We start from the raw sequence: 22,823 nt of genomic DNA, 5'->3' as shown, positions 1-22,823 counted from the left end.
AAATGACAAGCTGTCCTGCAAATGACAACACCTCGCTCAGATTTGGGCATTCCGGTACCAAGTGTTTTGGGGCTGTCGAGACTGGGGAACCATATAAGGATTTATATCTTTCAAAGGAGGCGAAACCCAGCGCGAGAACCTAGTCATGTCCGGTCTCCATGTGATGCAGGAACCGTCGCAGAGGGGGCTTGGATCCTTGCAAGTGGCTTCTGAACCCCTGCTCAAAGCGTCACATTGATACTTCCAGTATCTGCTTTGAGGTTCATCCACCCATCACCAGGTTTATACTCGATCGGTTCACCACCTGTCCAAGCTGCTCGACCGTTGAACACGCGAGGGAATCGACCTTCCACTCGATCAATGTTGATTTCTCTTCTCCTTCCTCTTCCCAACGGGTCCTTGACCTTGGTGTCCTCGCCTTCCACGCGAATAGATCCAAGTTGAGTCAGGAAACTGAAAGCCCCCTCGAATAGAGGATTGCTATGCACTGGAATCGTAAAAGAGTGAGTGGAGTGTTCACCTTTGGATAAGCATAGCATCACAAAACTTACCCCCTATGGATCCCATACTGGTCGAAACGTCTTCTTGAAGTCTCCTCGTCGGGTCTTCCCATTCGCGATGCTTGAGATCGACACTCCCGGTAGATGATTTCAGCTTGACACTGTAGGGTGTCTCCTTGAGCGCATCTTTGGCAAGAGCGAGTGTGAGATCGATTGACCCGCTGGAAGACGAAGGGCGGCGTCAGTCAATACTACCAAGAGCAATCGGCAGCCACCTTGACACTCACGTGGATAGTCGGACATCGATAGAATCAGAAATGGAGACGTGACCATTGACGGATCCACCGCTTCCTCCGATGATGATGTTCTCTGCAGAAATGTTCTTCATTCCCACACTTCCAACGGATGAATGCACGCCAAAATGACTCAACGGAGAAGTGTGTATATCTCCTACGCTGGTCGATCCGATGGGCGTGTCGATGTGCAAGGATGGCTTGGTTGCGAGTAGTCCCGCCAAGACCTGAGGACCCGTTTTGCCCATGAGGACGCTGCTGATGATTTCCAACCATGTTCGAGTGAGCGATTTCCTCACGGTCAAATTCGGGAATTTTCTCAATAGCTTCTCTAGAGCAACTCTATCGTAGTGTCCCAGTTTGACCTCTGCAATGGATCGAGGAAGGAATATGTGGATACGGAACGAGAGTCGAATGTTGTCGTCATCGTGTTCTGGGTTCTTCTCAGGTCGAGCCGTATAAATGCCGACTCCATCTCGAATGCCAAAGTCCTCCCCTATTGTCAAATTGCCAACATTCTTCTCGTCCTTGGCCATGCGACAGATATTGGACGCCTGAAGGTATCTGTATGCCAAGGATTCAGTTAAGGGTGAACCTTGAGGCACTCCGATCATACTCTCCACGGTGATTCTGGCCTTGTCACCATCGTCATGGGTGGAGACATAGACAGAACCGAGTCCGGCGGGTCCAGTGAGCCGGGTAAAGATATCGTCTCGGACGGGCACGGTGAACGTTACATCTGTGCTGAATCGATCGTAAGTCAGGTCGGCAGATAATTCAGCTTCTTCTTCCCGATCCCGATCACGATCGTGGTTGTGGTCGTTGTATGGTCTCCAGACGGTTGACGAATCAAAGTAAGCACATTCGATGGCGACACCGTCTCCAGGGAAACGGGCAGGATCAGCTTCGTCGCCTTTATGTGGTGGACCATCGGGGGGTGGTGATGGCTGTGAAGGGGGTGGTGGAGATGGTTGGGATGGGTCATTTGGTTGACCAGGGTGGTCAGGCTGACCGGGTTGTCCATCTCCTCGGTTCCTATCGTCACGTCTGGGATCTCTGTGTCGAGTGACATTGATAATGATGAGGACGATGAAGAAAACGACTGCCATCCATCGGATAATTCCTCTCCATTTTTGTCGTCGGCGATGCTTGTGTTTCCCATGAGAGAGCAAAGGATCTGATTCTCGTCCACCTCGTCTTCCCCCGCTTTCTTCATCATGATGATCGATGGAGGGCGGCAAATCATCAGATCCACTATTGGTGATGTTGTTGGCACCGACATTTGCACCGTTGAATCCAGGTGCCCAACGTGGAAGTTGAGAATAGGGGATATAGATCAGGTAACCTGGATCTCGGGGATAGGCAGAAGATCCTTCTTCTCGAGGTGAATAAGGAGGAGCGACATCACCCGCCGTCATGACTCGACCTTCACCCTCACCGCTAGAGCTTGCATTGGCGTTGGTCGAAGTGTTGGTGTTGTTGTTGGTGTTGTTGTTGTTGTCGTCCTTGTCTTTAGACTTTGGATTCAATCTTCCAAAGAGATTGTTGAAATCCAATCGGGAAGGTCCTTGGCCGTGATTCGGGTCCATAGTGAAAGTGTGAGAGAGAGAGTGACAGCGATTCTAGCCAATTGAGACTCTGATAGGAAATGAGGTTGCAGTCTCTCCGGAGATCAAGATGTCCCACGGAGAGACCCCGCCCCTCACCAAAAGCTTGGTCAAGTTGAAGATCCAGCAATTGTCCAGTGACAAGAAGGAAGTGTTGAGAACTGAAGGGAGGATTGCGTGAGCGTCCGGTCGAGGCACTGCCCGGAAAGGAAAACGGAATCAAAAATATCTTCAGATCTGATCAAGACTCTGACGTGGCATTTTTAACAAATAGAACATGAACACAGCCTGTTGACAAGTGAGCCAAAGCATGACAGTCATGGCTGAAGTATGTGTATGACACACACGGTTGGAGTTGTAGGCCATATTCCTAGGAGGATTGTCTTGATTATCATTCTCACTTCATCGCATATCCTCGAGCAACACTATTTGTGCGCAGCGCTTTCCCAATGACGTGCCACAATTGGCCGCCACGCTGAAGATCTCAAGGCAGGGCCAGCAGGCCAATCTGAGGACTGTATTGGCCAGCGGGATATGAATGAGAAGGGTGTGAAAGGTCCTTGTACACAACGAGGGCCTCAGTTCATCAGGGTCTATCGGTGAAATGCTTGGCCCGCCACGATGCTAGCTCCAGAGTCGTCCGCCTCGCAGCTCGAAACATGGGTTCATTGTCCTTCCTGCGCCTCAGGCGGATCGCGGCGCCATCATTTCAGGCGAGCACTGTCAATCAACCACATTCGATTCACCTCTGAAGCTCTGAACCGCTGCCTGTCCTGCAGATGCAGATCGAGTACAGGCTTTGACTCACCAAACCTAATGGATGCGCCCTGATTGGCTGGATTTTTCACCGAGTGCCACATTGACCATTTCGCCGCTTCGGCTCAACCTGCACCTCTCTCTCTCCGTTCATTCGATCGTCTCTACACGGTGAGATCGTGTTGTCATACATACATACAGTCGAGAGGGCTCGTTTGCGACTCTGGACACTTTGTCGATCAGGGGGCAGAAGACACACAGATCTCAGCCAGATAAAGTCCAAAACGAGTCACAGCTTGGCCCCCCTTCCATACATACAAGTCAGAAAAACCCGGCACGATGAGCAGACCCACCATGTCAGCCCTTCGATCACTCTCCCTTCTCCGATCTTCATCTACTACTACTACCCTTCCTCTCTCCTCTCGATCCTTCTCCACCGCTTGCGCACGACTCATGGCCTCCTCACCTCAAAGTGGACCTGGATCATTGCGCCCTCCACCAGCTAAAGGAGCTTCGTCTGGCGGTAATATGCTGGACGCCTCGTCCCCTCAATCGAGACATGCGAACGAGACGATGCCTGGATCAGCACCCGCCGCTAATCCTGGAGGAACGGCGGAAGATGGCGTCGTAGATTATTCGACTGGACAGAGTGCGATCGATAAGGCCGCGCATCTGTTCTTCTTAACGGAAATGGCGAGAGGTGAGTCGAGGCGAGCGAGCCAAGGCGGCACAAAGCGTGCCCCTCAGTGTAGCGAGGAGGCGTCTATCGTCCCTGTATGGGCGACGAGTCTAAGTAAGGGTTCGCTTGAAACTGGCGCGCGCCCTGTCTAGCTACTACCCAACGCAAGCATCGGTTGGATTGGTACATGCTACCATTCATTCCAATCCAGCCAGTACCCATCTTGCGCTTCGCTGTCTCGCCGATCTCAATGACCCACAATGACCTATTTGCTGACGCATTCTCTCACACGTACAGGCGCCTGGATATGTATGGAACAATTCTTCCGACAACCTTACACCATCATGTACCCTTTCGAAAAGGGACCTCTGTCACCCCGGTTCAGAGGCGAACACGCTTTGAGGAGGTACCCGAACGGAGAGGAGAGGTGTATTGGTGAGTCAAGAGTGGTTGTTATAGATCGCGGGCGTGGGATCGAGGGCATACGGAACGTCAAACAAGCTCGCTTCTTCTTCTTCTCCTTCCTCCTCCTCCTCCTCTCGTTCAATCCAACTTGATCCCCCTTGTCATTTTTGCCGCCTGCACCTTCAAGCTTCACTTCGCCTCTCCGTCTCTAGTCGAGTCACTTCCCGCTGACATCTGTCAACCCCTCCAGCATGCAAACTTTGCGAAGCCATCTGCCCAGCGCAAGCCATCACGATCGAATCAGAAGCGAGAGAAGACGGATCAAGGCGGACAACACGATATGGTGAGTCGGTCTCGTGGGGAACGCAAGTCTTGCTTCCGCCCCCTTCCGCCCACTACCCCAGATGGCGTGGTGTGGCAAGGACAGGGTTTTCCCTTACGCAGAGCAAAAACCTTTCCCAGCTGACCTTTCTGCCTCTTTCCCCAGATATCGACATGACGAAATGTATCTACTGTGGATTCTGTCAGGAAGCTTGTCCAGTCGATGCGATTGTCGAGAGTGAGTATTTCTGTTGCCGTTCTTTCTCTTTTCCCCCCTACCTCATCCTACCTACCTGCTCGTGTCGAGTCTCGTCGACGCACTTGGCGTAGATGGAAAAAAGACACATTCACTACACATGAACAATCTGCGCTCGCTCCGCTCGCTCGCTAAGGCGTAACTAACCCTGCTCAGCTCAAAACGCCGAGTTCTCCACCGAGACCCGTGAAGAACTCTTGTACAATAAGGAGAAATTATTGAGTAATGGAGATCGAGCAGAAGCAGAGATTGCTGCCAACCTTCAAGCCGACCATGTGAGTTTGGGCCCGCGGGGCCGTTCAGTCGGTATCGAGACAGACAGACGCTGACCCATGTCCTCAGTTCTACCGATAGCTCAAAAACATTTTGTTTTTCTTTTGGCATACGATTACAGGATCCCTGGTTTGTCTCATACCCATTCTCGTACAAAAGAGGAATGACATGCATGGGGTGCAGCGATACACGGTTGGTTGGTACAAGTCTTCTTTGTGTGTGCGTGGTGTGCGTGTCTTGCGAATCAGTCAGACAATGCTACTTTTCCGCTTGCTTATCTGCCAGCGGATCCTGCGCGGCTCCTGCTGCCTTTGTTTTGGGTCTCTAACTCCAGCCGTATCCTCATTTTCCTATTCCTACCTCTCTCCCTCTATAAGAGAAAAGAAGTTCCTGCTCTCGATACTTCCTGCACTGACTGCCCTCTCATGCGCTTGCTAAGTTGCTAGCTTGCTTGCTTTTCTTCCTCTTCCACTCGCGCTCCGCTCCCGGTCCCGCTCACAATCTCGCTTCTTCTACCTTGAGCGGTTCGACAGGATAAGCCGCTCTAGAAGGTATTAAACCAGCTTTGAATCGATGTATATTATCGATAAACACGTTATTCGGTCGAACGTTGACTCCATCGTCTTTGATGCCTCCCTCCTTTTCTCGGAGATCAGAGACAAGCGCACCGAGTTCGTCCGCCGCTTCAGGTCCCAATGATCCGCCCTGAACAGATTTTTGAATGGCTGATTCCGCGAATGCCTTGACGTCTTTGAGCGACGGAGAGGACGCCAAAAGAGCTTGGACGGCGTTCATATCGATAGGAATGGAATGTTTGGTGAATGCCTCGAGGAGGGGAGAGGCGGATTCAGGATCAAGGACGGTACCTTTGAATGTCGATCGCATATGGACGGAAAGCTTGGATCGAGAGGATGACGAAGGGTGAATGTATCTGTTGAACATGTCCAGCACGTGAGATTTGGTAGTGTTCTTCAGGTGATGAACGTCCGTTTGCCCTGAAGGAGTTGGGGATCAGTTTCTCTCTGGCGCGACACTGCTCAACACTTACGCTTTCCGAATTCGTAGAATTGATCTCCAATGGCTGCCCAGAATCGTCTCGTTTCTTCACCCAGGTTCTTTGGCTTTTCCTCTCGTTTGGCGATCAACGCCGCTTTCTGCTTCTCGAACTCCTCCTCTGACATTTCCTCGATGTGCCCCTTGAGCCATTCGAGGAACGCTTCGATTCGAGTCTCCACATACACCGGATCACGTTCAGATTGAACAAGAATTCGGTAAAACATGCTGCCGACATTGGCAGTTGCTTGAGAATCGGTAATGTAGCCTAGTTGCTCTTTTGTTCGGAGGCGATCAAAGGTAGGTTCCGAAGCGATCTGAGCAAACAGAGCAAGATGGGCGCGGAGGGCTGCGTCAGACCGGTCGCCGACGTAAAGAGAGTACGTGATGGCGGAATTGGATTCGGCAGAGTTTGACAGATCAATGGACCAGATGTGCTCCGAGGCTACAGGCGATGAAGTCAGCGAAAGGAGCCCCGAGATGCCGTGATATCCTTACCTGGCGGGTACGTCAAGCTTCTGACGGAATGCTTTTCACCCTCTGCCAATGCACGAGGATGCAAAACGCGCTCAAGCATGTCTTGGATCTCTTTCGCGCCCTGCAAGCGAGTCACTTCTCAGTGCCTTTCCTGGTAAATGCAGACAATCAAGCTCACCTGCTTATCCGTGTTGCCATGAACCAGCGTCTCGATGAAAAGCCTCTGCAGGACTTCCTTCGCATACGCCTTGACCTGGTCCGGTGTCACCTCTACAATAGTAGCGTCAATCGACTGGTCTCATCCATGAATTCTACAACTCACGCTCGAGCTCTTCGAGTCTCTCTTCAGGTGTCCAAACATCCTCACTGTGGACGTACGAGCCCCAATGGATGACCTGGCGGTACGGGTCGTTCAATGGAAAGTTTCGCCACGCCAAGCGGAGCTAAGCACCGATCAGCCATGTCACGTTGACCGTCGCCCCGCCCCCTGGCGTCATCCCACTCACATCCTCTACAATGCCATCGAACCTCTTTGGGTCCACTTCAAAGTCCATCATCTTCTTCAACATCGTCTCGAGCAACACGGCGAGCTTGTCGCTGAAACCTCCTGCTCCAATACCGATGAACGAGGTGGAATACTGGACATTGAAGCTCAATTCAGCCATTTCAGCGTCATAGATGTCTTCGCTGATGGAATCGCCGAACAAATCGATAAAAAGTCGAGCTAGCACATGGTTACGAGGCGTGTTGTTGAGGATGGGCCTGGGTAAAAATTGAGCTATCAAGAATTCAGGAGCGACTTACGAATGCAGCAGTACATTGACATAAGCCTTCGGGAGCCAGAACCTGTCATCCTGCTTGTGCCACAACCGAGAGACAGAGGTGTCCGTAATGAGGGTGGGTCGCAAAGCGGGCTTAGCGGGAGTATGAGATAGTACTCCACCGAAATAGAGGCGCACACACACTGACCTCTTTGACGTCAAATCTGTTCACATCCAATCGCTCAGGGATGAACAAGTTCTTGCCTGGCAGCTTGAGCTCTGGAATAGGCGCACCGCTCATTGCCTAACGGTCATCTCAGCGCAAGTCTCCGAGGTATCGTCGTCGTCGTCTCACAACACCCCCTCACCTCTTTCATGAACGCCTTGTCAAGCTTCATCATCTTGTATTCCGTTCCATAGATCGGTTCAGTGAGATTGAATGAACCCTCTACATCGGCTGGGAGTTCCCGGCCGGTGATTCCGATGACGGACGTGCGAGGATCCAAACATTGGATCGCAGCAATGATCTCGTCCTCTCTAAATTCCTCGAGACGTGCTCCACCCGATAAGATCTTGTCTCGCGGTAATGGCTTTTGCATCCAATTGGACACGGCAGTCGCGTATCTGCCATTTTTCGCCTTTTCAGCGAACCGAAAGGATATTTCAGCCATGGCTTTGATCTCGTTGAATATCTCTTCAGAAGGCCGTTGAGATCGCAACAGGTTGATGTACTTGTATATGGCAAGAGATACATCCTTCCAATGTTCTAAAGAGCATGGCTCAGTGGTATTAACGGGGCGAAAGAGACACTCACGCAATCCTGATGGAGTTAGATCCACACCAATCTTGATAAAGTCAAATCCGACCGCGGCGTGAGAAGTGCCAGCACGAAGGCCATTGACCCAGCCTTGTTTTTTGAGGTACGAAAGGAGGGAACCAGGGCCTTCATGCCCGATGAAATGGGTAAGATAGTGTGCAGGCTGGATAAGAGTCAGTCGATAGCCTAGGGTTTGTTTGTACTGGGGCTCACCTTGGACTGGTATAAATGATCAATCTCGGGGAATGGGAAGGTGATCTCTAGCCCTCTATTATCCTGCACAGGCTTTGCAAAGACGACGTGCTGTCATATAGGTCAGCGTCCAGTCCACAACGCAACCTCCTGCGATGACACTCACGCCCATCTGCTCTTCCGAGATCGGGTTGGTCTCAAAAGCGACCCGTACACCCTCTTCCCCAACGTCCGGCAGCCCCTCACTCCTCACGGGAACATCCTCGAATCGTTCCTTGACCCACTTCTCCAACGTATCTAGATCTTCTTTCCCGACAACTGCCAACTTCATCCTTCGCGCACAGTACCATTTCTCCCACCAGCTGATGAGCTGTTGTCTTGGATCACGGCCCTGGGATTTTGGTGTGGACCATAGTGAATCGTAATCGCCAGTCCCGAATTTATGGTAAGCGTGATCTTTCCGCAAGACATGTTTCTCAAGTTGGAAGAGGCGCTGGCGGGAACGAGAATGGTGTCAATCAGGAGTGCGTCGCACAGACAGGAAGAAGGCCAAAGTGAAGCTCACCCAAATGTCATTCTGGAGATTCTTCTTGTGCTCCGAATCGACCGCTTTGATCTCTCGCTCCGTGCAGTCCTGCATTACATGTGAGCGAAAAAGACAAAAGTGGAGGGGCCATGGTCAATCGCTCACCTCGTTGAACAATGGTTCCTTGAAAAAGCCTGAGAACCTATCTAGAGCACCTTCGAGCGCATCGGCGCCGACATCAAAGAAGTATACCGTGGATGTCATGGCGGTATAAGCATTGGAGTGACCATTATGAGAGGAGAGGTATTGTTGGTAGGCGTTTTCGACGGGGTACTAGATTGCAGAGCAAGGCGTGTCAGCGACGATTCGGTGTCACTTGGACGGAGGGGGTTTCAGGAAGCTTGCGATAATGATGCTCCATATTCGCTGCAGTGCCGCTAGCAGATGGCTTGGCTCACCTTTTTCGTCCCCATGAACAACAAGTGTTCACAGAAATGCGCACAACCAGGTAAATCCACTGGATCGCTCAGATGGCCTACACCTACATCCATACTTGCTGCTGATTTATCGGCTTCGGGATCTGAGATGACGATGACTTCCAGACCATTTGAAAGTGTGAAATACCGGTGAGGTCGATCTTCCGTCGGAGGGAGGATCAAGTCGATCGGTCCAGGGGCTTTCGGGATAGGTGGACAAGGGGGGAAAGGGGACCGAGAGGCCATGATGGGTGAAGGAGGGAGTGGAATAGCGGGGGAAGATGACGACGAGGTGGTATGACTGAAATGAAGGTAGAGGGTGGTGAGTAGAGGTACGAGGATTGAAAGGATCCCGATGATCATCTGGTTGTGCTGGTCGGTTGTGGGTTTCAGACAAAGGAAGGGGGGGGGGGGGGGGGGGCAAAGGGGAAGGACAGAAAGGAAGATAAGATGATGGTCCAAGAGGTCTTGGAACTGAGATCTGGAACGTAGTGCAGAGCGTAGAGGGGAAGTGGTACCAGGTGACGGGCTGTAGCACTCACGAAGTAGGCGTAGAGGGTGTCGCGCACGAGCGTCTGATATTAGGAGACAAAGTGCTAGAGAGGATTGCAGACTTTGCTCTTGGCTTTGGCAGCAATGACAATGATGAGGAAGATGAATTTCTTGTTGTTGCTGTCCTAGTCGAGAGATGTCGAGCGGTGATCAAAAGTGCAAGTGAGGACGAAGACGTAGCAAGATGACGAGGCCGAGGATGCACGAGATGCCTGAGTGAATGACCACTTGGAGACCTCAGAGAAGGGATCATGGATCGGATCGGATGGGATCAGGGCCCTCGTTTTGGAGAGAGAGAGGGTTGTAGGATCTCGAGAGACAATGAGAGAGGGAGCAAATGATTCAAAGAAGAACAATAAAGAACAGACGATGGATGCATCGATTTTTCGGGAATTTCCACCTTGGACCCCGGGCCGAATCGAAGTTTCAAGATTGCGACTTGTGGTTAGCAGGACTGATATGAGGGACGTCTTCAATGGGACCGTGTATTGCTGTGAAGCCCGCACGCTGCCCAGGAAGCGGCACTCGGGACCCCAGACCAGCGTGCAACGCATAAAAGGACTCGAATCGCCAGCGTCTTCCTTGCCACGTCCGAGCTCTGTCCGACCCATTACAACGAAAATGCATATGCAGTGTGTTGAGCCGAACCATGCTGACTCCATACAACGATGACCGATTACAAATGTGACGATATGCTCAGAAGTACAAAATAGCATGCCCTTATGCAGAGAGGCTGGTGTGTTGTTGACAACCTTGAGAGAATTATATAATAAAGCAGCTGTACAACCGGTATGGGATCGAGAATTTGGTTTGCTTGCTTTCTGTTGCTTGAGTCGTCATGACGAATGCGAGAACGACGGCGAGCGTATATGCAGTATGCTTGCTGTTGTGTGTGGGCACCCCATGATGTGTGAATGTGTCATGTGTTGGTCGTGTGTTGTGGTAGAGAGACAGTCGACGTCACACTGTCCCCGTTGAATGGTGTCTAAGCCTTGTCGGAACGTGGGGGTGAAACCCCCGCCTCGCCTTCCCCAAAACCCCTCCTTACGCCCTTTAGTTGAAATAGAATAAGCCCGCTTTCGACCTATCGATAGTCAACCCTTTAGGCAACTCGTACATTTTGCCTCCTTTAGCCTCGTGGTCTGCCCAGTTAAATCCTGATCTAGACGGCGCAGCTCCATCCGACATGGGCGTGCATCGACCCGACCCTCCCGATTGAAGACGCAATGCCGCCAGGTTTGGCATCTCCCCGAAGGAGCCGTTTGGGGCGTTCCCTGTGGCCGAGGTGGCCTGGCGGGATGGACTGGTGGACGTAAAAAAGGTTCGAGAAGGTACGCTTTGCGCCAACGCAGCGTTCAACACTCGACTCGAGGTGGGACTCTGAGAGATCGGACCGTGCCCTTTAGGAGTCGATTCACTGGGATTGGGTGAATCCAATCGGACCAGGTGAGCGGCAGGCGCTTTGACGGGGATACTGGCTGGAGGAGGCATTGAAGTTGATTTTTCGGGCGAGTTTTGGGATTTTGATCTGGAAAGGGGAGGTCGAACAGGTTGAGGGGAAGCGGTATAGATGTTTGTAGAGCTTGGTCGGCGGATAGGTTGGGCATCTTCCTCGGATGATGACGAGGTATGTGATCGAGTAGGTGAAGGCGCGTGTCGTCTGGACTTTTGCTTGATGGTCCCGCTGGAAGTCAAGGTTGGCGCGCCATACCTGACTTTCCACTTTCCATTCTCCACTTCGAGACTCTGCTTAGGTGTGATATCGGTGAATCCGGATGCTCGAGGCACGCTCAATCCACCAGCGTGATGCAGTCCCGCGTCCGAAGCATGTCGAGCAGCTCTGGCCGCACGTGCATTGTTGGCTTCGACTTCATCGAGTCCATATTGATCCCAAGTCGTAGCGGACGATTCACTCCGACGCGATTGAAGAGCAGGCATATCAAATCGGAGTTGAGGGGTCATGGAGAGTGATTCTCGACGAGATGCACTCGTACTGGAAGGCAGGACTCCCTTGTGAGATGAATAGGAGGATGAAGCTACGGTTGGCTCTCGAATAGGGAAATGCGTGGCGTAGGATTGAAGAAGTGAGAGAGTCTGATCCTGAGGGACAGATCCAGCTGGGGAGCCGCCGCTCACGAGCGATGTTTGTGACACGCCGGATCGGACGAGACTTGCGGGTGCTTGACCAGCACTGCCACGAGAAGGAATAGGGACCGAGCGTTCAGATTGGAGTGATGAGATGGATCGTCTTCCACTGCCTAGAACGCCTCGATCGTGGCCATGCGACGATTGGACTCGGGTCAAAACGTCAATGTCGGCTTCGGTCGCGGGGAGGTTCCAAAGACTCGACAGAGAATCCGATGACATGCCTCCGAATCCTGTCCCTCCGAATCCTCTGTGGACGCTGGAGTGGTTTGAGAGTTGCCTCGTCATGGGGACTGGGGCGATGGAATAGTGCATGGAGCTACGACGTTGGCGTTGATGATCTCTCCAGGCGTCATCCGGACCACCACGGGAGATGCGAAAGTATTCAAGCGCTCGGGGAGCAGAGCAAGCGGGACCTTCGGGACCACCAGCATTGGAAGAGTCGGTATCGCTTCCGCTGATGAACAGGGGAGAAGGAGGAGCGTGGGGGTCGGCATTGGCGTCGGACGCATAGTAGATACCATGTTCTTGTGCGAATGGTGGATGAGGGAGAGCGAATTCGTTGGAGAAGGTCCTGGAGAGGTGCTTGAAGGCTTCGTTTGATCGTCCAGCGTCTTGGTCTGCGCATCCTTTAGAGCAATAGATGGAGGAGTGGAAAGGGGTTTTGGATGGGTGTGATTCGGGCGATGCCACCATGCTGGAGGATTTAGAGGAAGCGGATGTAGAGAGGGTCGAGTCGTGGTGGACAGAGACAGGTTCGGCCGTTTTTGATCGAATCAAAGGGTGGTGGAGTTTGGGAGGGGGGGCGGCCGCGGCGGTGCCAGTCGTCGTTGTGGTGGTCGTCGTCGTGGTAGTGGCTGTCAACGCTGCGAGCCGATTCGCAGAACTCGTATTCCGTTTGAGACCTGGTCGAGTCGTCTTTGTGCCATTGGCAGTACGCGTGGTGGTTGAGCCGTCAGGATTTTTGACCTGTTGGGTGGGAAGTGAATATCAATCCAAGACTCTATCGTGGAGATGAGGATATTCCACTCACTCTGATCGTGCCACCCGCTGCACCTTTCTTCCTTGTCACTGTCTTTGTCTCCTGCGCCGCTGGCTCCTTGGGTGGTGTGATGAGTCTATCACATACGATGCAATAGCTGTCGAAAGAATCATCGTGAAAGAGGAGTGACGAGGATGACTCTGACGTGGGGTGAAAGGGGTGAGCCAAGGGTGGCAAGCGTGTGGGCGAGGATGAGGTCGAAGAGTAGGAGCACGAGGCGAGGGGGTCCATGGTGGTGGTGGTGGTGGTGGTGGTGGTGGTGGTGATGGTGATGGTGGTGGTGGTGGTGGTGGTGGTGGTGGTGGTGGTGATGGTAGAGGTGAGGAACGAGGAGACCCGTCAGAAGAGGCGATTCACACCGTTCATACACCAGTGGTCATAAGGGTGTGTTGATAGTGAGTGAGTGTCACAGTGAGAAATGAGTCGATGTGTCGGTTCTGCAGTGAAATGTATGCTGTTTCGCCCCGAGTCCAGACCCACAATCCAAGTTCAGAGTGATCTACACAGAGAGCACAGCACCCGCGCGGATGTGTGTGAGAATGAGAATGACGTAGAAGACTGCGTTTGCTGCTGATGGGATTATTATTAGCGTAGCGTGCGAAAGCTGTGAGTCGCAGTCAGCTGTGTGTATATATATATAGTAGCAGCACACTCACTCGCTCAGTCGACGACGACGACTGTCTGGTGGGGTAATGATGAGGACGACAAAGCAGCAGCAGCAGCAGCAGCAGCAGCAGCAGCAGCGACAACAACAACAACAGATAGGAGGTCCCAGGTCGACGCAGCAGCGACGCGAAATTTGAATTCCAAGTGAATTGAGTGCTTCTTTTCTTTTGTTGAGTGGCGTCCAATTGAAAAAAAGGCCTGGACTCTTTGGTGTCGGTTAATACCCGGATTATATTATGGTCCGGGGAGAATCGGTCCGATAGACAGATCAGGTTCTCCGGTAGAAGGTTGGTGGTGGTGATGGGCTGGGCGGCGGCGGCGGCGGCGGCGGCGGCGGCGAATGAACGAAGTGGGATGGATGGCGATGAGAGGGGAAGGTGGTAGGTCGATCCGTGCAGCAGCGAGGTGACTTGGGGATGAGTGAGTGAGTGTAGCGTGTCGAGGGGAGGGTTTGTGATCCACTGACCAGCCAAGTGTCGATCGATTGAGTGAGTGTGTGTAGATGGCTATACCTTGCCCTTTGTTCGCTTCACTCCTTTGAATCTACTAGTTCGCTGTAGGTTTGCTCTCTACTAACGATGCTGCTCCGTGCTCTCCTTTGTGATCTGTTCTAGACCTGGTTCCATGAGATGTGACAAGGGGGAAGAGAAGAAGGGGTTGGGGGAGAGTCCGTTCTCCAGGCCACGGCCCATCCAACAACAAGGGAGACAAAAAGGTTTTCAAGAACGAGCAAGAGGATAGAGATAGACTGCTGCGGCTGTAAGGAAGTTGTCCGAGAGTGTCCTTGGTAGAAGTTATGATACGAAGTGAACGCAGCATCTCCTTTCCCACCCAATCTTTGGGACAACCGAGATTCCGAACAAATCCGAATGGACCATAGCAAGGAGATCGGAGAATATCCCGAATGAGCCGGGCACCTGGATTAGAGTTTCGTGCGGCGCTCCATTTATTCAGGCAGAAAAATGGAGGAAACGCCGGACACAACTCTTTCCTCATCTGGGGAATCATGGAGCAGCAATTTAAGCGCTTCTGGGACGGTAGTCTGTTGTGGCGGGTGTCGGGGAGGGAGAGACAGAGAGACAGAGGCTTTTGTCCAGCCAAAGTAAACACAGTGTTTCTTCACCACAGGCGCCATCGCTTCCTCGCACGGATAATCCGCCCGCGCCCTCGCCGACGCCCCCGCCGCCGCCGACGAATCATCAACTCACTCACTCGGTCCGCAGTCAAGTCTCTCCAGAGTCGCAATGACTGAACCTCGCGCTCACGTCTCGCCACCCAAGCGACGCACATGCATGATATGAATATACCATTAAGATCATCCCCTCCTCGTATTAGGCACAGTTTCTTCTTTCCCTTGCACCAAACGTAACTTTCCCGATCACCGGATGCGCCTCGAACGCGCTTTTTTCGCTCGCGTCTGTTCCTGCTCCGCGTGCACGCTACCTTCTGAGCGCCGCCTGATACCTTCCCCAGTCGTCGTGACGATCCTGCTCATTCTCGGCTCCGTACTGAACCCGTTGCCCTTACCCTGACCAAACAGTAATCCCCTGCGCGCATGCACTCCCAAATCCTCTTCATCTTCTTCCACCTCCTGACCTTCAGGCACGAACTCGTCGTCTGACGTGAACAATTGACTTGGTCCGCGTAATGATTCACCATCTGACGTTGCAAACATGGGTGTAGGGATAGGTGAGGAAGGTGGAGAGGGTCGAGTGGTGGTGGGCAATCGTCGAGACCTCTGTCGGGGAGGTGTGATATTAGGATTGGGAAGAACAGACTCTTCAGTCTCAGTATCCGATCCTGATCCATCGCCAGCATGAGAATTCGCTGGTTCCGGTCCCTTTGGCCACAAAAGCCTCGGAGGGGGACACGGATCCGGTTCATAGTCTGGATGTTCTGTATCCAAATTTGATGCGCTGCCCGACTTCCTCGAACGGAGTGAATTAAACGGGTTGGCAAACTCTCTCTTGGTCCCTCTGAAAACGTATGTCACGGTATCCTTCGTTTCGTCCACTAATGAGACATGTCGATGGGCGATGCTGGAACTTTCGCCCGCTTTGACCAAGAATGGATTATCATCTTCATCTCGCATCTTTTGAATCTTCTCTCGGCGAGCTTTCTCAGCCGCTGCCGCGACTGTACGAGCCTCGTCGGCTGCCTTGAGTGCATCAGCTCGAGCGCGTCGTTCAGCCGCGGCGGCTCTCGCAACAGTCGTAGGTGATGAAGGGATAGGAGGAGGTGCCCCGAGTCGTTGGTGTGGGAAAGTAGGTGGCGGGGTGAGGAGTGAATTGGAACCGGCGGAATTCACCAGAGCAGGTGATTGGAGAGTCTGTTTCGCCATGGCAGTGTTGAGAGGGGACGAGAGAGGTCCATTGGCCGTATTGATGGCAGGTCCTTTGACGTTGGTCGTTTGCGCCAAAAAAGGACTCTCGTCCTCGATTGGCCTCTCAAGCCTTATCTTGTCCTTCTTGTGTGAGCCAGATTTGGATCCTCCCATGCCTATTCCCACACGTCCAGATGCAGAACCAGGTACCAACCCCATCTGTTGAGCGAATGTCAATCCTGGTCTTCGACGAGCTCCAGACATAGCAGCAGCGGCCGCATCACGATCACGTTCACGTGAAGCTGTACCGGAAGAGAGGAAGAACGTCGTATGACCACTCGGTGATCCCCCTTCTGGCACTGACGGTCCAGGATGCAAAGCGTGGGTGATGGATATCTTGCGAGAATGTCGAGCGAGTGTCTGAGGCGTTGGTAGCTGTTGCTGTTGAGTCGCCCGTGTGGACACCTTGGTGTCAACTCGTTTGGCGGTCCGGCGGAGTGTCTCGGGAGTTGGTAATTGAACGCGAGGCGGGGTTGGCAGGCTAAGAGCACCGCGTTCAGACATCTTTCTATCGTACCTCCGGGGGTTCTGTCCACTTACACTTCATCAGTATATCCACCCTTTCGTTTCCTTTCTACTGTTCTGGGTGCTTCCATACCGGTCCAGCCGGGTTGTGCAGTTGGCGATTGCATCCTGTATCTCGCTTGTGTGTCTCGAGCAAGCGTGGAATGAATACTCTTGATGCCCCTCCGCGGATGATGGATCGACCGACGATGGTCTACCACCTGTCTAGCAGATGATGACTTGTGATTCTCCAAGAACTATCAAATCCTTTACAAGAATCCAAGATGACGTGTCGGTCTCGATTAGACTGTTCAAGCCAAAAACGGACGCACGATCGACCAGCGATCCTATAAGCGAATCACTTCGTCAAGAAGCGATCTTTATGCCAAAGCTGAGGTGGTCCAAGGATAAGGGTTTGAGCCTGTCGAGACTTGAGGCCAAGACACACCGAAGACGCAGCGCGAGAGAGGTCTCTCCAGTCCCAATGTTGAACGGAATGAAGCGTTGAAAGCAAATCTTTGAACATTGCTGCTGCAGCAGAAACGCGCTCGCTGCTCGCCGCCACCACCTCGCGTGGCTGGTTGATGAGCCACGTGGACGGGGGAGGGTGGAGAAATGGAGATGCCGATATATCTCCGCTCTGGGATCCAATCTTTTCTTTTTTTGGTGTTGATGTGGCACTTCTATTGTCGGATCCGAGGGTCGACTTCACGACAGGACCATTCCATCTGCTGCTTTTAGCGAATAGCGAGTGATTATAGGACGATGGCGACGAGGCGAGCGTGAAGGAAAGAGGGGGGGAGAGACAGAAGATGGAGGTATGTTCATATGCGCTCAAGAGACGGCTCTATCCTGACATGCCTGTAATAGGAGTCATCGATATCGAGCGACAGTCGGTTGAACGACCGCGGGACATGGACCTCGGAACATCAGCAACATCATCAGCACCATCATACTGTTCGGGGATATGTACCTGAATATGCAGATTTTGAGGACGATGGAGGGGATATAGGAGGCTCGGGAGATATACAAGGACCCAGAGATGTCTCCATCGCGAAGCAGTCAGGAGCGAACGGAGGGAATGACGCGCCGGAGGACCCTGACAAAGAGAGATCTAAGCTCAACGAGATAGTCAGAAGCGGTGTGACGTCTGTTGAGGATCTGGACGAAATGGATATAGGCATAGGGATGGAGGAGGTCGCTATCGGTCCATCTGGAGAGTCTGCACGTGGATCTCAAGATGCACTGCAGCGGAAATCACCCCATTCTCCTATGGACAAGGTCGATCTCGACGAACCGACACCTCGACTCGCAAGTCATCCTTTTGCTGGCGAGGTCAACGATGCGTACGACGCGACAAATGTTGATCTATCTCAAAACGAGTCAGAGACTATCGATCCAGGTTCAGCCTCTTCAGCACAACAAAACGAGTCCATCTCTCCCCGAAGCGACCCCCGTCATTCTCTCGGTTCCCAATCTACTACCTCGAGCGATAATAACAACACCTTTCCTCCTTCTGCTACTGCGCCGCCGCCAGCTCGACCCCATTCAGCGCTTTCCTCTCATCGATCCACATCCCGCCCAATCATATCCCCTCAACCTCTTTCTCCGTCCCGCTATCGACCTTACGGTTCGCGCCAGACATCCGGTACAACTATCGGCAGTGGTGGTGGTGGAGGAGATGTCTCGTTCAGTGGTTCTGGATCTTCCACACCTGATTCTAGACAGGTCTCACCTTCACCCATCGTCCATGATCTGCCTCTCTCAATTCCGCCGATACACGAGCCTCAAGGGGTCAACCTTGGCTCCCATTCGACCGATCCTGAGGTCCACACCAACAGGGCCTCGTCTATTCCAGCTCCGACTAGCGAGTCCAGATCACCCAAATCGCCATCTCACATACCACCACCACGAGTCCCTATCACGCCCAATCTCAAGACGGACGGGTCTTCGCCCATTGGCGCATTCCGGTCTATTTCACCTTCCGCTTCGTCCTCTTTTTCCCCACGACATACCCAACATCCATTCACCTCTGATTCTCAGCCGACCCAAGGCCTTGGTCTTTCCGTCTTCTCCCCGGGCGATATGGCTCCTCGATCAATCTCGTTCAAACCTGCTCTCCCGACTGCTTCGTTGGCCCTCAATGGACAAGCCCACGGAGTAGACGGATCCGCCCCTTTCGAATCAATAGAGCTGGATACGGGGTCGCCGGTCGTCCAAGAGGCAAGCCTGCACTTGCCATCTGGGACTGTGGAGCCCATCGACTCGACGCATATTGGACATTTGACGGTGGACCATACTTCGACATCGAGTCATGTAGATGCTTCGGGCAAAAATATGAAGAGGCGTAGTTGGGGCGGATTCGGATTCAAGAAATCAAATCAGAAGGAACTGTCTCCTCAGCCGCCATCGAACGAGTTCACAGAACGACGTCATTCCACCTCTGAGAAGAGGAGGCCTGAAGAGCGCCCCTCGAGCAATACTCCGGCCGAGTCCGAGACAAAACCTGTGGGCGCCGCCAATGCTGAAGCTGGTCCATCTACACCTCCGCGACGACACGCTCCCCCCGCTCATCCTCATCCGTACCCTATCCCCTCTTCCCCCACATCTTACTCACCATCTCGGCGGCCTAACTCGATGCAATCGAATCGATCATCCACTCTCGAGGCGAACACCTCAGCTCCTCCAGCAGCCAAGGCGAATGTAAATATCGAAGGGACACTGAGCCACCCCTCGACCCAAGGTCTCGGGGTCAAAGGCGTCTCGGCATTTGAAAAAGTCGTGTCGCATACTCGTCCATCATGGTTACCGCCCAAACCGAAAGAAGAGGATGAAGCTCATTTACATCAATGGGCAGACATGATGAGTCAATCTCGAGAAGCAGAAGCGGCTCGACGAAAGATCCAAGAAGCCAGAAGGGTAGAAAAGGAAAAAAGGCTTGCCGCTTCGACTTCTGCTTGGGAGACGTTGGTAGGACTCGGTCCAGGAGGTTCGACCATGTCTTCGATGACGGACCATCTTCATCCTCACCCAGCGGGGAGTTCTGCAACGACTGGGACAGGGATGAACCGTAGTGCTTCGAGCTCTTCTGCAAAAGGCAAGTCATCCGCCGCCGCTGCTGGGAGTGGAAGAGCTACCCCAGAATCCGGCCACTCAGGCTTCAGCGTCGAGCGAGTCAAGACTGATCCGACGCTGAGGAAATTATGGTTCGAGGGTGTACCTAGTCATTTGAGAGGTAGGGCCTGGTCCTTGGCTATCGGCAATCCATTAGCTATCTCGCGAGGTGAGTTGCAAAAGACCACGGACAGTTCATGTCCTTGAGAAATTGACTTCCTGCCTACCTCAGACGCGTATAAGACGTATCAGAAGCGAGCGCAACGAGCTATGGATTCGGGTCGATTTCCTAAGGATATTCTTGATCGTATCGATCAAGATATGGACAAGACGTTACCTCACTTACGGCTATTTGTCGAAGGCTCGCCCATGCGTATGGATTTGAGAGATTTCGTCTGCGCTTGGGTCGTCTACCGCTCGGACTCAGGTAACGGTTATGTGAGTGTAAACCCCCATTCGTTGATCATGCAATGAAAGCAACGACGCCCTGATGGCTCCGCCCAGGCTCCATATATCACCCACTTGTCCGCCATGTTCCTCTTGACTTCTCCTCCCAGTCTAGCCTTTCATTCACTTGTCAACCTTCTCTCGCGACCCTTCCTTCACGCCTTTTACACCGAGACGAAAGATGAGATTGAAGCGTTTTATCGAGTCTTTGAGAACCTTCAAGCGGATCGATTCCCTCAGATCTTTGCCAATTGCAAAAACTTGGGACTCAAATTGCCAGAGAGTTACTTCAGGACATTGTTCCTCGAACAATTGCCTTTCGAAGCGTGTTGTCGACTTTGGGATCAGGTGGGTTCGTCAATTGGATTCCAAACGATCTATCTTTCGACCGGTTTACTGACGCCGCTCCTCCTCCTCCTACTCCTACATCATTAGATCGTTCTCGAGGGGGATTCTTACATACTCCGAGCGGCTCTGTCCATCTTCAGTTTCCTCGAACCGAGGTTATATTACCCTGACAAAGAGGAGATTGAATCGGTCCTGAATGGTCGAAATGGTGCCACAGAGTTGATCCTGGCTCGAGAGAGAGAACGAGCTAGATTGAGAGGTGAGGCTTGGGACGATACGGTCGATGGGACCTTGAGCGTCTTTGGGATCAACGAAGATTACTTGTTTGATTGGTTAGAGAGCGAAGAGTGGAAAGAGAGTAGGTTTGAGAGGTTGGTCAAGAGGGAGATGCCGGATTAACGCAGGGGGGAAGCGAGCGAAAGTGAGGCGAGACAGATGGCTGCCGCGAAACTGTAGTACAGCGACATGTCGGTCAGCCTATGTTGTACCAGTTCTGCCGTTAGAAGTAGATACAACCGCATCAAAGTGTCATATGGTGAGATCTGCCTGAGCTTCATTCACTTCGGGATTTTGTTGTTGAATCGTTAGTAGATGGATCGTATTTTGACGTTTGTACATCACCTTCAATAGCTCTTTTGTCTATGTCCTCGGCCTCGACTTCGTCGCCTTGGAAATCCTGAAGAGCCTCATGATCGTCATCTGAACCTGTACTTCAGACAGTTTGTACCGCTGCGGCTGCATCCACCCTCTCGATCATGGGCAACGCCGTCACGCGAGTCTTTGACCCGCAATCGCGTGTGGGAGGGGTGAGTGAGGATCGTGCAAATCTCCTTCTTTCGAGGAGAGAGTCCTTGCTACTGAGCGAAGGGATCTTGGGGTCAGACAGAACAGCGTGTTCTCCAGCTCTCAAAGCTATCCAGGCTCCCCCCTTTCGTACCCATCTGATGATATATTGACGGACCGGGACTTAGGGCATCGAAGTCCCCGTGGGATACACTGAACCGACTTTCCCATCACTTTACATTCCTTCGTTTCGAAACACTCAGTCAGAGGTTGGAGTGTTCATTTACGAAGCAGAGAGTGAGTACGAGTTACGGGAGTGGAGAAATTACTCGAGAGCTTGCGAAGAAGAACCTCGTCCCAAGCCCCTGCATTTTGCAATACCGAGCGAGAGCTGATGCTCGCCCTATTTGCTTCGCCCTCACCTTTGTAGCCATCTGGCACTTTACTCTCTATTGGATCTTGATCCTGTGCGGTGGAATCTTCCTACTATGCTCGGCAATCGCTTCATTCTCCCTCTTTCTATCCCTTACAGTCTTCCGAGAGGATCCTCGAGCCCCGACGAAAGGTTCGTCCACAAGCTCCGGAAATCCAAGCGTCAGCGGTCATAAGAGTGGAGGCGCAACAACGAACGGCGAGACAGCTGCAGCTCAGGGAAACGGAAAGACGACTAAACGACGTTCAAGAGCCCGTAAGAGGCCTCCATTATGGCCTCTCCTTCTCCTCCCCCTATTCTCTGTCCTCCTCGCGGCATTGGTCTCTGTCATCACGGGTACAGTCATTGGATTCGCATTGGCTGCGGTGTATTCTGCAGGAGGTTTCGTCATGTCAACGTGAGTACAGCGTGTCTATAGATCTCGATCAAGAGAGATAAAGTCTCCGTGTCCATATTCTAATTGAGCTCTTAGTTGGGTCCCGTTCCTCTGGGGACTGATCACCGTCCTGATACTGATCATCTCGTGAGTGTCGAAAGGACGACCAGTGGCCTAGAAAATCGTCGACTGAACCATTTCTTTTTTCCCTTAGGAGCTACTCCACTTTGACGTCGATCCTGTGACGTACTGTAGCTCCTCGTTTGGAGATGCATCTCGACAACGGCATATGCCAACGACTCAACATGGTCCCCGAACGACAATTTTTCAACTCGTTGTCAAGGAAAGTATATCGGTCGCCGTCTCCTTGCATGTCGACGGACCGTTCCCTTTTGTCGTCCAAGCCAACTCTGACTAGCTCATCGACTTGATCGACCAAACGTCACGCCGTCGTCATGAGCCCAACAGCGCAACCCGGAATCGTCTCATGAACCCTCACCGACCAGTCACAAGCAAACTCTAACGTCGTGGCCGACTCAAAAATGTCTCTTTTGCATCCTGGTGCCTACACTTCATCTTTGTTATCGCTTGACAATCGCTGCTGAGCAGCTCGGCTGGTCCGACGACTCTCTTTTCAC

General features: G+C 52.5%; 6 protein-coding genes across 6 annotated transcripts; 2 read left to right on the top strand and 4 right to left on the bottom strand.

The window, feature by feature from the left end:
* Positions 1-221: 221 nt before the first annotated feature.
* On the bottom strand, positions 222-2,563 carry BD324DRAFT_655995 (hypothetical protein; the record flags this gene model as incomplete). The annotated part of the gene is made up of 3 exons (XM_022018832.1): positions 788-2,563; positions 552-721; positions 222-520 (listed from the first exon to the last, which is right to left on the bottom strand). The coding sequence occupies exons 1-3, from the start codon at positions 2,380-2,382 to the stop codon at positions 222-224; spliced, it is 2,064 nt and encodes a 687-aa protein (XP_021871601.1). The 5' UTR covers positions 2,383-2,563.
* Positions 2,564-3,363: 800 nt separating this feature from the next.
* BD324DRAFT_387960 (hypothetical protein) lies at positions 3,364-5,378 on the top strand. The gene is made up of 6 exons (XM_022012653.1): positions 3,364-3,856; positions 4,133-4,270; positions 4,491-4,583; positions 4,728-4,799; positions 4,974-5,092; positions 5,160-5,378. Exons 1-6 carry the CDS (start codon positions 3,496-3,498, stop codon positions 5,169-5,171), a joined length of 795 nt encoding a protein of 264 aa, XP_021871600.1. The 5' UTR covers positions 3,364-3,495; the 3' UTR covers positions 5,172-5,378.
* BD324DRAFT_622632 (Metalloenzyme, LuxS/M16 peptidase-like protein) lies at positions 5,279-10,298 on the bottom strand. The gene is made up of 16 exons (XM_022015491.1): positions 9,935-10,298; positions 9,375-9,693; positions 9,082-9,249; positions 8,956-9,024; positions 8,557-8,883; positions 8,412-8,501; positions 8,196-8,361; positions 7,750-8,147; positions 7,590-7,685; positions 7,425-7,534; positions 7,127-7,382; positions 6,943-7,063; positions 6,799-6,890; positions 6,642-6,741; positions 6,139-6,588; positions 5,279-6,085 (listed from the first exon to the last, which is right to left on the bottom strand). Exons 1-16 carry the CDS (start codon positions 10,195-10,197, stop codon positions 5,586-5,588), a joined length of 3,525 nt encoding a protein of 1,174 aa, XP_021871599.1. The 5' UTR covers positions 10,198-10,298; the 3' UTR covers positions 5,279-5,585.
* A 699-nt stretch (positions 10,299-10,997) lies between these two features.
* On the bottom strand, positions 10,998-13,362 carry BD324DRAFT_650180 (hypothetical protein; the record flags this gene model as incomplete). The annotated part of the gene is made up of 2 exons (XM_022018113.1): positions 10,998-13,058; positions 13,123-13,362. 2 exons carry the CDS (start codon positions 13,360-13,362, stop codon positions 10,998-11,000), a joined length of 2,301 nt encoding a protein of 766 aa, XP_021871598.1.
* A 1,742-nt stretch (positions 13,363-15,104) lies between these two features.
* BD324DRAFT_622621 (hypothetical protein) lies at positions 15,105-17,205 on the bottom strand. Its single transcript, XM_022015490.1, has 2 exons — positions 16,721-17,205; positions 15,105-16,661 (listed from the first exon to the last, which is right to left on the bottom strand). Exons 1-2 carry the CDS (start codon positions 16,810-16,812, stop codon positions 15,176-15,178), a joined length of 1,578 nt encoding a protein of 525 aa, XP_021871597.1. The 5' UTR covers positions 16,813-17,205; the 3' UTR covers positions 15,105-15,175.
* A 179-nt stretch (positions 17,206-17,384) lies between these two features.
* On the top strand, positions 17,385-21,203 carry BD324DRAFT_622619 (rab-GTPase-TBC domain-domain-containing protein). The gene is made up of 5 exons (XM_022015489.1): positions 17,385-17,502; positions 17,555-19,967; positions 20,031-20,236; positions 20,303-20,593; positions 20,681-21,203. Exons 1-5 carry the CDS (start codon positions 17,497-17,499, stop codon positions 20,990-20,992), a joined length of 3,228 nt encoding a protein of 1,075 aa, XP_021871596.1. The 5' UTR covers positions 17,385-17,496; the 3' UTR covers positions 20,993-21,203.
* Positions 21,204-22,823: the final 1,620 nt, after the last annotated feature.

Source organism: Kockovaella imperatae (genome assembly GCF_002102565.1).
Source record: "Kockovaella imperatae strain NRRL Y-17943 chromosome Unknown BD324scaffold_5, whole genome shotgun sequence".
NCBI classification, from domain to species: Eukaryota; Fungi; Basidiomycota; class Tremellomycetes; order Tremellales; family Cuniculitremaceae; genus Kockovaella; species Kockovaella imperatae.
Note: the sequence above shows the minus strand (reverse complement) of the source record. Positions and strands in the feature narration are given on the sequence as shown.

What these genes read in the sequence shown, in the direction of transcription:
- BD324DRAFT_387960 (XM_022012653.1), top strand. Translation starts at nt 3,496, where the DNA reads ATGAGCAGACCCACCATGTCAGCCCTTCGATCACTCTCCCTTCTCCGA. An exon ending in CTTAACGGAAATGGCGAGAG is followed by an intron (nt 3,857 to 4,132) that starts GTGAGTCGAGGC and finishes TCACACGTACAG; the next exon opens with GCGCCTGGATATGTATGGAA. An exon ending in CGGAGAGGAGAGGTGTATTG is followed by an intron (nt 4,271 to 4,490) that starts GTGAGTCAAGAG and finishes CAACCCCTCCAG; the next exon opens with CATGCAAACTTTGCGAAGCC.
- BD324DRAFT_622632 (XM_022015491.1), bottom strand. Translation starts at nt 10,197, where the DNA reads ATGATCCCTTCTCTGAGGTCTCCAAGTGGTCATTCACTCAGGCATCTC. An exon ending in ACAGATTTGACGTCAAAGAG is followed by an intron (nt 7,535 to 7,589) that starts GTCAGTGTGTGT and finishes ACTCCCGCTAAG; the next exon opens with CCCGCTTTGCGACCCACCCT. An exon ending in ATGGCAACACGGATAAGCAG is followed by an intron (nt 6,742 to 6,798) that starts GTGAGCTTGATT and finishes ACTCGCTTGCAG; the next exon opens with GGCGCGAAAGAGATCCAAGA.
- BD324DRAFT_622621 (XM_022015490.1), bottom strand. Translation starts at nt 16,812, where the DNA reads ATGCAATCGCCAACTGCACAACCCGGCTGGACCGGTATGGAAGCACCC. An exon ending in GGTGGATATACTGATGAAGT is followed by an intron (nt 16,662 to 16,720) that starts GTAAGTGGACAG and finishes CGGTGCTCTTAG; the next exon opens with CCTGCCAACCCCGCCTCGCG.
- BD324DRAFT_622619 (XM_022015489.1), top strand. An exon ending in CGGACTCAGGTAACGGTTAT is followed by an intron (nt 20,237 to 20,302) that starts GTGAGTGTAAAC and finishes GGCTCCGCCCAG; the next exon opens with GCTCCATATATCACCCACTT. An exon ending in GTTGTCGACTTTGGGATCAG is followed by an intron (nt 20,594 to 20,680) that starts GTGGGTTCGTCA and finishes CTACATCATTAG; the next exon opens with ATCGTTCTCGAGGGGGATTC.